Raw genomic sequence first — 12,039 nt, forward strand, 5'->3', positions numbered from 1 at the left:
ATGTCAAATGCTTTGGAGTAATCTATAAATATTGCATCGATTTGATCACGGTTATTTAAAGCGGAAGCGATGTCGTGAGTAAATTCAATGAGCTGAGTGACAGTGGAAAAACCAGACCGAAAACCGTGCTGACAGTGTGACAGTAGATTATGACAAGTTAAGAACTGAACAAGGTGTTTGTGAATAATGTGCTCAAGAAGCTTGCAGCAAGTGGAAATTAGGGAGATCGGTCGGTAATTACTAATTCGTTGTTTATCGCCAGATTTAAACACCGGGATGACATTGGCAATTTTCCAAGCCCGGGGAACGGAGGATGTGTCCAGTGATTTGTTGAAAATCACTGTAAGGTAACGGGCACTCCATTCCGAGTACCTCTTTAAAAACATGTTAGGTATGGCGTCTGGTCCCGCACTTTTAGTTGTGTCAATTTTTACTAACAGATTGTGAACCCCAGGGTAACTTACTTCGAGGTTGGGTAACTGGTGTTCCGAGCTATGAATGAAGGGAGGATTGGTACCATCATCAAGATGAAAGACCGAGTGAAAGTAGCTATTGAAGGCTTCAGAAATGGTTACGGGATTAGTGCAAGGCTGCTCGTTGATAATGAAAGATACAGTCATGGGAAGAGGGTAATATTGTTTTCCAAAATTTCGATGGGTTCTCTTTCATGAATGTTGACAGTGTTGTGGGTGCTGTGTACCGTCCGCCCGGTTCGGAAAATATTTTCTCGCACATTACAGAATACATAGCGGAGCACAGGCTCCACAAGTATAAAATGACCATTACAGCTCCGACTTGAGTGAAAGTAGTAGTGAATCGCGGCTTTCGTTTCCTGGCCGGCTGCGCTTGCGCAAGCGCTTGATGCGTCTTATGAGATGAATTATGTCTCTTGTGTACCACGGATGCTTCGGGTTATGTTTCACACATTTTGTGGGGACGAAATGAAGCACACAGCTATGTACTAAATTATAAAACTGCTCTAATAAAGCATCAACACCACACGTTTCACTGTCTGTCACGAAATCTCCGAAAGACGACGCTAGCAGTTCAGTAATAGCACGGTCGTTGGCACGGGTAAAATCTTTAACAATATTGAAATTCGGCTTATGGGGCTCACAAACCACATTAAATTGCATGAAAACACACTGTGATCTGACAGTCCGTCGACTACATCACACTGAAATCCGTATTGCAGCAACTGTTCATTAACAAAAACAAGGTCAAGAACAGAGTTTACTCGAGTTGGACATTCAACGACTTGTGTTAAATCATATGATATAGCCATATTAATTAGGGATTCACAAACAACCTTGTCACGACCTGTTGAAATTAACAACTTCCAATCGATACAAGGAGCATTGAAATCACCTGTAATGGTCATTTTATACTTGTGGAGCCTGTGTTCCGCTATGTATTCTGTAATGTGCGAGAAAATATTTTCCGAACCGGGCGGACGGTACACAGCACCCACGACAGTCACGAAACCAGAAATGTTTAGCCGGCACCAAACAGACTCAGTATTCGGAAGTTCTGGCAATACAAAAGTTTCAATGCCTTTTCTAATGAACAGAGCTACGCCCCCTCCTCTAGCAAACTGCCTATCGTTTCTGATCACCGAGTAATCTGGAGGCAAAAATTCTACATCTGATATGGAGTTGTCCAACCATGTTTCTGTTACGCAAATAACTGACGGAGTGTAACATTCTACAAGCCAATTGAAATCTTCAATCTTATTAAGCAAGCTTCTAGCATTTAAGTTCAAAAGAGTCAGTTTCTGCTTTTCTTTCTGCTCATTTCTACCTTTCTGCTCATTAACGAGTCACTCTGTGTCCCTAGGCACTGCAGCACGTGCAGCCTTGACAAGCCTTTCGGAAACATCATCCCAAGTGTAACGAACACTGTCGACTATCAGGGAATCGTATTGCAACCTATACTTATCTGCTTCTTTGCGGATATCAACCGAGTTGTCCCAGAGAGCCTTCCTAATGTGCCGTACACGCGCAGAAAAGTCTTCGCTAATGTGCGTATCAGATCCTTTTAGTTTTCTGGCGTTTTTAAGGATGGAAAGCTTGGTTCTAAAGTCTAGCAGTTTAAAAATGACAGGTCTCGTCTTTTCAGTTGTTTGCTTGCCAAGCCTGTGACAGCGTTCAATACCTTCACATTGGATTCCAAGTTTAGAATACAGTAACTCCGATACAGAAGCCAATAGCCCCTCAGAAGTTTCATTTGATGGTTCCTTCAAGCCATAGATGATTAAGTTATTCCTACGGGATCGGTTTTCCAGGTCATCATTTTTGCGGTCAAGTTTGGTAATGACAACTTTAAGATTCTCAACAGTTATCTCAAGATCATGAACACGCTGAAGAGCGTCGTTAGCAGTTGAAGCCAACGCCTCTATGTGCGTAATACGCTGTTCAAAAGTAGCCATTCTAGAGTTGAGCGCGGAAAGCTCTGCGCTGATTCGTGCTTGTCCAGCTAGCAGCTCCGTTAGCATTTCCTCTGACTTTGGGCCTGGATTTGTCTCGACATCGCCGGACAGTTGCAACAAAATTCTTAACGAATGCAGTAGGCAAGAAAAAATACACACAAAGTGCTGAGGGTCTGGCAGCAGCAATAAGAAACGATCATCGCTCCTATAACATTTGAAAGCGTATTTGTGGCCTACCTGCAAAATGAAGCACACGTGTTTGCAAGAACCGTTCGCCATGCCGCTGCCAGACCCACTGAAGAGGATTGGCCGGTGTGTTGCTTTTATATCCCGTCGGGTCCGTGTCGATGACGTTCCGGGGTTGTGCCATGCGTGGTCGAGACAAGCAAGATCGACGGAAGATGAGGTTATGGTTGCATTGCCATCTATCGGTTGACAGCAGGAACTGAATGGAGGGCCCGTGAGCGGGCATTTTCCGTGAAGGAAGCTTGAAGAAGAAGCATTGCTCAGGAAGTATGGTCCAGCGATGCTTGCGGCTATCTGCAAAATGAAGCACACGTCTTTGCAAGAACCGTTCGCCATGCCGCTGCCAGACCCACGGGCCGCTTCATCTGCTTTTTCATTAGCCTGAATGCCACAGTGAGCAGGTACCCACTGAAATGTTATGCAGTGGACTGCGGCAATAGCTAAATGATGTAGATATCCGATGTCCAGGGAAACTGGCTGGTGATTCGTTTTCTTCAGCAGGTTGGCCAGGATCTGGAGAGATGCTTTCGAATCGGTGAAGATAACCCAACGGTCGGCGGTTCGGCGCAGGATGTAAGAAACAGCTTCCTTAATGCCGTGAAGCTCAGCTGTCGTAGAGGATGTCCTCCGCTGCAGCCGGTAAGAAAGGACATGGCCTGTTGAGGGCACATAAAGGCCACATGAAGAGGTTTCTTTAGTAGTTGAACCATCGGTGAAGATATGGGTGTGCTGCCTACATTCCTCCGTTAAGTAGGCGAGAGTAGTTTGCAGAAGCGCTGCCTGTGGCATGCGACTCCTTGCATTCACACCTGGAACAAACTTCTTCACCTTTAGAGGAGAGAGTGTCCATGGAGGAAAGGCCAGAGGTAGTAGTTTCTGTGGCTGATTAATAGTAGGGATGGGCAGGAGCTGCACTGCCTGGCCAAAGCTAGAGTTGCTGTGAGTTAGGTGGACACGGTGCAGGAAGTGCTTCTTCCCTTGAAGAACATGGCGGAGATGGGTACGCATAGTTTCCTGGGCGGCAATCACCTCTAGTGGGAGACATCCTGCCTCCGCTACTGTTCCCGATGCAGAGGAACCCTTTGGGAGGCCAAGGCATATTCGCAGGCAGTTGTTCCGTGCGGCAACGAGAGACTCATTGCTTGATGTAGATAATCTTTGAAACACTGGTAGACAGTAGCGCAAGGTTCCTTCAACGTAGGCTTTTTCAAGCAGAAGCATTGATCGGCAGTTGCTACCCCACCTTGTTCCCGCCATGAACCTAAACACTTGCGATGCTGCAGTGATCCTCTCGCGGAGTTTTTTGATCTCAGGTGTCCATGACAGATTATAGTCGATTACAACACCCAGGAATCGCTGAGATCGTACATATGGTAGCGATCGTCCGCCTAGGAGCAGCGGATATCGGGTCATCGTTTTTCTTGTAAACGCCGTTGCAACACTCTTTTCTGGCGAGAGACGAAGACCTCTGGAAGCCAGGTACATCGAAATGTGCAATAGCGCTCTCTGTAGACGTTGCTGGGTGATATAGCGCGAGCGTGATGCGGTCCAGATGCAGATATCATCAGCATAAATTGTTATACGGACCCGTCGCGGAAGGTTTCTTCTTATGTGTATAAGGGCAATATTGAACAGGAGAGGGCTGAGCACCGCTCCCTGTGGTACGCCCCTCTCTACTGCGTGAAAGCGTGTCGGACCGTTTGGAGTGGTCATAAAAATTTGCCGTTCTTTCAAATAATGCCCAATCCATTTGTATAGCTTTCCTCCAAGGCCAAGACTGGCAAAGGCGGCGAGTATTGCATGGTGAAAGACAGAGTTAAAGGCGGCCTTGATGTCTAGGAAAACGGCTGTCGGGATGTACCCAGCATGAAGGTACTCCTCAATTGATGAGACGAGGGCGATGATATTGTCAGTCGCAGACCTGTTTTGACGAAGTAGTTTGTAGAAGCGCTGCTTGTGGCATGCGACACTCTGCATTCACACCTGGAATAAGCTGCTTCACCTTTGAAGGCAATAGTGTCCAGGGGGGGAATGGTCGGAGGCAGGAGTTTCTGTGGCTTGTTAATACTACCGAGGTGCCGGAGCTGCACAGCTTGGCCAAAGCCAGAGTTGCAGAGAGTTCGCTGAACACATTGTACAAATATGCTTTCGGGTCAGCAGCCGAGCGCCGCAACCACTGAGCCACGGCGGCCGGGCCGGTCCTAAACACACTGTTCATCGTTAGAGGCACTGGGGAGAGCTCCTGCATGCAACGTTCACAGTGTGTGCGCTCGTCATCATCCTCGCGACACGTAGTATAGGCTCCACAGTTTGATCGAGCCGCAGTTGTAGCAGAGCGGACTGTTCATTTGTCCGAAACGGTATCGCGAGCCTTTTGTAAATGCTGAGTTCAGGAGAAGTCGGCGATAAAGTTTTTACAGATGGCGAGGAATTCTGGCTAGGAATCTTGATCCGAGATGTGGGTCGGTGGAGTAAAGAAACTGGTAGTCATAGATCGGCAAGCTACACAGCCGACAAATTTCTTCAAAAGCAAATCTTTTACCCATCTCAGATTATAAGATTTCTTGATGAAAGTCCGAATGTTTCTACGATGTTGGTGTCACTTACAGGCTGCCTCATCTGCTTTTTTCATTGGCATCATGAAGCATCTGTTTATATATGCATTGTTCCTGGAATATCAGTGAGAATTATTTTACTCTTCAAGTTTTGAGCATACAATCTGTTGCATTTCCTAATTATGGCCGGCCGGTCTAGTTGAGGACGTGCCCTGCTCGAAAGGATGGAGGGAGCACTGGGACCAATGCCACGTTTTTCAAAAGGTTTAAAGGAAAAGAGTATATTAAAAAGTGCCGGGAAGGCAACAACTGTGCAACACGAGAGTGAGTCACAGCGGTTAAGGTATTTAGTTTTAGATTATTGAGGAAGAGAAATGATGAGCGACTTCATAAATCTATAGCTGTAGAGCGCGCTTTTTAATTTCCCAAACATTCGGTTTTCGATCAGCTGCCCGTCTAGTCCGCTGCCTTAAGCGCGCGCTGCCACCGACGACCCCCCTCTCGGTCAACGCGTTTCGCCGCAGCTACCGCAGATAGATCGTGCTACATTCCTGCGGTCTCGTCATACTCTTCCTATATGCACGCTGATCGCCCTCCAAGTGGCTGCTGTGGTAAGCACTCTTCAGTAAAGGTTTCATATGCTTTCGCCATACCCTCCTGCTCCCATGGTGAATACCTTCCGGGCAGTTTTAATGGCAACCAGCCTAACCAGTATTATTAGTAACGCTATCCTGCGCTCCTGCTGTATCCTCCTTCTCCCATGGTTGCCGTCCTCCGAGTGAACCTCCACCGGTTGCGGCTCTGGCCAGAGCCTCCTCTCTGACGGTGACCACCCTTTTCCTTCCCCAGCCTCCTACTGGATTCTATCTGAATGCACCCATTGGTTACGCCGACCCCTACTACGGCTACAACGCGATACCCAGAAACGGGCGTTTAACAGCTCCTGCATGGTGTAAAACACAGGAGGACTCATCTCGGATAATGGTCATGAAAGCAAAGACAGCAAAATCTCAAGGCACAAAAACCTTTTCAGTGAGCCGATATACTAACATCCTCCTTTTCAGTGAGCCTTCTTACTTCCTTCGATGTGGTACGTTGGCTGAAGCTTGCTACTGAGCTGTTTCTTAGGGCAGCACCGAAGCCAGATGCAATACCCTACCACACGCTTGAAGTCTTGTATGTGTAACGGCAAAAACAGCGCAAGGCAGAGCGCTTCTTCCCCACAAGCTGCGAGAGCGTCGCCCGACGAGGAGCCGAGGGTTCAAAATCTGGTTGACTAAGCAGCTCATGGGTCTGCCCCCTGAGCGTGCCGCAAAACAGGCGGGGTAGTATCGATTTATATATTCATGCTTTATTTATGCTTGTCCCCGTCTCCTTGCGCTGCTATTTCTTTGTTCAAGACATGTACCAACACGCCCAATTTTCCACTTTATGATCCCTATACCTGTCTTGCGGGCAGCATTCTAGAGGTGGCGGAACGACAGGTGCAACATTCAAGCAGTGGTGATGTCTTAGAGTCAATTTCGCGTACACGAGAAGAATATTAAAGTAATACAACCAAAAAAATTGGCGGGGGCTTAGTTTTGGTTAAGCCTGGTAGGTTGCGAAAGCAGGTGTTTTATACTGCATATGCAGCGCCTCTGGTGGGAAGAGCGCGGCGCGCCGTGCCAAGCGGCCACCGTTACCCGACGAACCGAGTTCGTAGCCCGTCTCGCCATAACTTCACTAGCGCCTCGAGCGGGAGGAGCGCGGCGCGCCGTGGCAGGCGGCCGCCGTTACCCCACGAGCCGAGTTGGTAGCCCGTCTCTCGCTCTCCTGGTATGGCATCACGCGGTGACGTCACTAGGCATGGTGTGACGTCAGGGGTCATTCTAAAGGTCGAACGTGGCAAGTGGCCGCCGCTGCGCGAAAGGCCGTTCTTGAGAGTAGTATTGCTTTAGCAATGAAATTTGCCCAACTGCCATGCTCGCCTAAGAACTTATTTGACGCTGCATTTCTGCGATGCAGCTGTCATCGTAAGGTATTCAATGGGTGTCCTACACTGCACTTAGACGACTGGCACTGCCACAGTTTAGGTGCGCTTCGGGAAGACTGTTACGCAGCCGCAGTGGTGAATTCCAGAAGTATTTGGTCGATATTTGGTTACCAATAAAAACACGCATTGCATGCCAAGTATTAGTGAATTACCTGTCACCATCAGGCATCTGATGCGAGCGCCATGAAGTGTGCTGACTACTGGTGTTGTATCAGGCTTCATCAGATTTTGCATCACGACAAACCCCAGGAAGGTTAAACCATTTTCCACTTGAGACCTGAAAAAGAATACGGACCGATGCCAACCGCCTGCAAACAGCGGCATCAACAGGTCTCCGTGCCGATCCGCCACACAGTGACATCTCAGCACTCCACGACAGCTTAATAAAGGATCAAGATGCATCTTTGTATTCATCAAGACTGGGCGTTTTTGTGCGCTCACCGTAACTTGGCCCTGCTTTTACAAAACATTTTGCGAACATGTCCCTTTTCAAGAAGCGTGCAGCTCTACATGCATGAAAAGGCATACAGCGAAACGCAATTCGCCAGTAAAATACTTCCCCCAGAGCTAACCATAGGGAGAAGACACAGCAGACATAAATTATGTTATGGAGTATTTGCGGTATTTTAGTTTAACATTACGCAGCGCAGACACCGACAGCCAGGTTTTATCTGAGTGCATTTGAACAGACTTCTCATCACTGGCTCTCCGCAGTGGGGTTGGGGTGCAAACGGAAGTGCTCCGAGATTTGCGCTCCGATGGAAACGGAAACGATGTCGTGTCGGCTGATTGGTAGCAGCACTTCTGGAAGCTTAGTTTTTTTTTTCTTATTCAGAACCTCAGTTTACGTCCACTGTCGGAGCGCACAGGAGCCTCATCACATGGAGGCGGCGGCTCGTAGCGCTTAGTCAAGCCACCAGGGACCGTGACGAGCTTGCGAGTGCAGTGCGCTCATACCAACACCGCAGCCATCTTTGAATTGTGGATGTCTAAATTGATCGGTAGGATTAATAGCTAGTCGCAGATAACCGCTGAACGCTAAACACAAATTAGCCTATATAAAAGCAAAAAGAAGTAAGCTCTCATCTAGCGCACCCTGTGCCTTTCAGGAACAAAGTACTAAGTTAGGTTTCGCGCACTAAATACATAAAAGGCTTACGCTTGGTGACCAATGGATATTTTCAGCGCAAGGCATAGTACCTTGGCACACCTATCAATGGGAAGAGCCCTTTAATCGCGGCACCGAAAGTGTTGAGGTTAGCAAATAAAGGAGACTGAAGCACCAGTTCCAAACTTTGTAAGTGCTAAAACGTCGCATGTTTCGAAGAGGCAATTTGTTTCCTTTGCTTAATTTAGATATTCCGGATTTTTAATGAAGGAAATATGCCAGATCTTGGGTAAGTTACCCTGGTCCTAAAAGTGAGAGCGCTAGAGTGCAGCTTACTCTCTTTTTGCACCCGTACGAGCCGATTCGTGCTTAGAGTGCCGATCTTTGTCACCAGTTGAAAATAAGTTCGCGGGAGGAAATACATACGTAGCATACAGGCTCCCTCTCGTTATTAAAGTATCGATGGTGACTTCAGTAGCTGGTAGGAAACGCTTACTCCAACCAATAACATTCGCTGAGAGGTAGCGTTGGCTATTCTTCAGTCTTTCAGGCTGTGGCCTGCAGTTTGTCAAGACGCTTGATAAACCAAAACTAAAGCAATGATCATCACATACTGACGTCTTGATGAAAAGGTTTCGGGACAACAAACGTTAGGTGTACAAAACAGAACAAACATCAATCTTTCTCTCCTGCAGGTAGTTCGCGAAAGCACGCAGAAGATCCGATATGATATTACCTGTCCACTCGTTGCACGTGGTGCCAAGTCATCTTTCTTTCGAGACGCCGGTAAGCAACAGCGACGACTCGGAATCCTTCCAACGTGTAACCTCGTAGGACTTCAAGGTAATCACCAGGCACTGAAAATTAAAAGCACAGATTCGTGAGCCAACCGTGAGGTGGAACCCATGGCGATAACGTTAGAATTTAATTTAATTGATTGAAACAAGAACTTTGCAGCTCTCCAAGTATTAAATAGCGACGGGCTAGTTTTGCTTAAACGATCGTATTGCAGACTAGACAGCACCTTTGTCGTGTAAGATGTATGAATGAGAAGATTTTGGCCATATTAGATATAAAAAAGAAATATATTTATTTATTTATTTCCGTTACCCTCATGGCCCACAGTGCCTTATTGAGGGGAGTGGTACATGGATATAAAGTGAAACTGTTACAAAAAGGGGGGTAACGCCTACATAGACATGCCTACAGAAAATGATACGCATGATTGCAAAAAGAAAACTAGCTGCAAGAAAATACATGATCTGAAAATGCGAAACAATACAATTTGGAATTCATACTGCTGTGGCACCACAAGGACAGGGACGGAGACAGAGTGACGACAACACAAGTGCTCACTAACAACTGACAAAATTTATTAAAAGCACAAAATATATAGACAAAACCAACGGTTACATGCACAGTCACAACACGGTTACAAAGGTTACAGGCGATAACACACGTTAAATCACGACGAATCTACGTGCTATCATAGTTTAGTGTTCTTTGAAGATAATCAACCTCGGCGTCAAGCAGCAGCAAGGATGGCAAACTCACGCATACATCTGCCGACTTCCTTATACGGAAGGCCTCCATAATCTCCCGGGAAGTCTTATCTTTATGTTTCCAGGGAACGCGCGTTTCCTTGAACAGCGGGGCATACTTGTCGCTTTTGACATGCTTGGTCAGGTGCGTCCCCCAACCCCCGTCAAGTGACCTGGCATGCTCCTGGAGGTGTACATTTAGACAGCGTCCCGTCTACCCCGTGTAGTGTCGACCGCATGTCAGGGGGATGGAATACACTACACCGCAAACACAGTCCACAAACGAATTGGAGTGCTTCACACCGCAAGCGTTCCTTCTCTCCCGCGGTGCGTCACACCTCTCAATGGCGGCACATATCCACCCCACCTTATTCTTGGCTGAAAATACCGAGTCCACCTCATAACGGCGAGCTACTTTTTTAAGGCTGTGAGACACTCCATGTATGTAAGGGATGCAGGCGCGCTTTTTCTTTCCCTGGGCGCTCTCTTTATGTGACCTAGTCCCCATTAGAGTTTGTTTTTGTACCGTAAGGATCCGTTGCGACACCGAAGCCAGCACAGAGGCCCCACGTTTTATAGTCTGGCCACCTGATTGGCGAACGCTTTGTCCATCCGATGGAAACAGGACTTTGTGAAAGCCGAATTTAATGCATTCAACGCAATGCCATTCTTAATCAACTTTAAATGGCCGGAAGAAAAATTCAACAAGGGTTTCTTTTACCTTGGTGAAAACGACCAGCACACATGTGTTAGGATGAAAGAACAATTCAAAGACGTTTATTCGTCTTTCCGTTACAAATGGTCGCTGGGTTAACAAGAGACCGTGTTACTTCTTTCGTGTCCAACACCTAAGTCTGTTCTTTTTCACGCGCCGCGCGAGCGCTCGTCCTCCTCATCATCTCCTCACATCACTCTCTCCTCCCACGGGCAGCTCGGGTTGCTCTGACTCAGAGTTCGGGTTGCTCGCTCTCCGGCGAAGGATCTCCGTCGGCGGGGATGAACTGGCGGTCACATTCGGCCATCCTCTGCCACCGACCGTCCCGGTCGGAATCGTCCTCGCGTTCCGATTCTTCCGAACTTGTCTCGTTGAATTCCCGGTCCCAAAGCTTCAGCTTCTCAACTGGTGCAACACTGCTGTATGCTCTTCGCCTTTGCCACCGCCGAGGGCACGTTTTCGATGTGGTAGCGGTCGTTGCGAAGCCTTTCTCGGATGATGTATGGTCCTTTGTATTTTTCTTTCAATTTCTTTGACTCCCCACTTGCTGCCGGTTCTCGCTCAACAAGTACAACATCTCCGGGATGGTACGTCGGCGCTTCCACCCGCTTCCTGTTGTAGCGCTCCGGTTGCTAGCGTTGGTCTTTTTTTTCTAGCCTTTCCTTCAAAGCTTGAACCTTTGGATCATTCAGCTGGGAAACGGTGAGCACGTCTTCTGTCTCTATGCATGTTGCAAGGACGTGAAGGCCAGGAACAATATCCGTCTCTTCTGGAGGGCCCTATGCAGAGCGGCTAAGTGCATCAACATGAGTCATTGCCGCCCCCTTACGATATTCCATGTCGAAGGTGAACTCTTGCCCTCTCAGCCACCATCTGCCAATACGGGGAAGCAGATTCCTTTTGCTCATCGTTGCCCGTACTGCGTTGCAGTCAGTGACCACCCAGAAGTTCATCCCGATTAGGTACACTCGAAACTTTTCTAACGCGCAAACAACCGCCAGCGCTTCTAGTTCGTATGAGTGGTATCTCTCTTCGTAGTCAGTTGTTCGCCGGCTTGCGTAGACGACAGAATAAAGCTGCCCCTCTGCTTGTTCTTGCAGAAGTATTTCTCCTAGGCTGTCTTTGCTGGCATCCGTGTGCACTTCTGTTCTTGCGTCGAACGCGAAATGCGCCAAAACTGGCCTTTCTGTCAGCATCATCTTCAGTTCAGTGAACGTGGCATCGTGCTCTGAAGTCCACTTCCAAACTGCGTCCTTAGACGTCAGTCGCGTTAGAGGTTTAGCGATGCTGGCGAACCCTTTTACAAATCTTCGAAAATAGCTTGCCAGACCCAAAAACTGACGCACCTGGTGTACATTCGTTGGTTCGGGAAGTCAGCGACGCTCTGGATCTTTAAACTTCCGGGTCGCAC

General features: G+C 47.8%; 2 protein-coding genes across 20 annotated transcripts in view; both read right to left on the reverse strand.

The window, feature by feature from the left end:
• Nucleotides 1-12,039, reverse strand: part of LOC149325704 (polyamine-transporting ATPase 13A3-like) — a 783,814-nt gene that overhangs the window by 337,444 nt on the left and 434,331 nt on the right. For all 19 annotated transcript variants that reach the window (XR_016286322.1, XR_016286321.1, XR_016286323.1 and 16 more), the window contains 2 exons: nt 9,109-9,229; nt 7,417-7,541 (listed from right to left, as the gene is read on the reverse strand). Coding sequence is in view for 16 of the 19 variants with exons in the window: in XM_089563621.1 (XP_089419747.1) it covers nt 7,417-7,541; nt 9,109-9,229 (246 nt within the window). In the remaining 3 variants the exon portion in view is untranslated. The remainder of the gene's footprint in view (nt 1-7,416; nt 7,542-9,108; nt 9,230-12,039) is intronic.
• Nucleotides 1,632-5,312, reverse strand: LOC149325711 (uncharacterized). The gene is made up of 2 exons (XM_089563360.1): nt 5,282-5,312; nt 1,632-2,853 (listed from the first exon to the last, which is right to left on the reverse strand). The coding sequence occupies exons 1-2, from the start codon at nt 5,310-5,312 to the stop codon at nt 1,820-1,822; spliced, it is 1,065 nt and encodes a 354-aa protein (XP_089419486.1). The 3' UTR covers nt 1,632-1,819.

The sequence above is a fragment of the Amblyomma mixtum genome, chromosome 10 (genome assembly GCF_055824585.1).
Source record: "Amblyomma mixtum isolate Tamu chromosome 10, ASM5582458v1, whole genome shotgun sequence".
In the NCBI taxonomy this organism is placed as follows: domain Eukaryota; kingdom Metazoa; phylum Arthropoda; class Arachnida; order Ixodida; family Ixodidae; genus Amblyomma; species Amblyomma mixtum.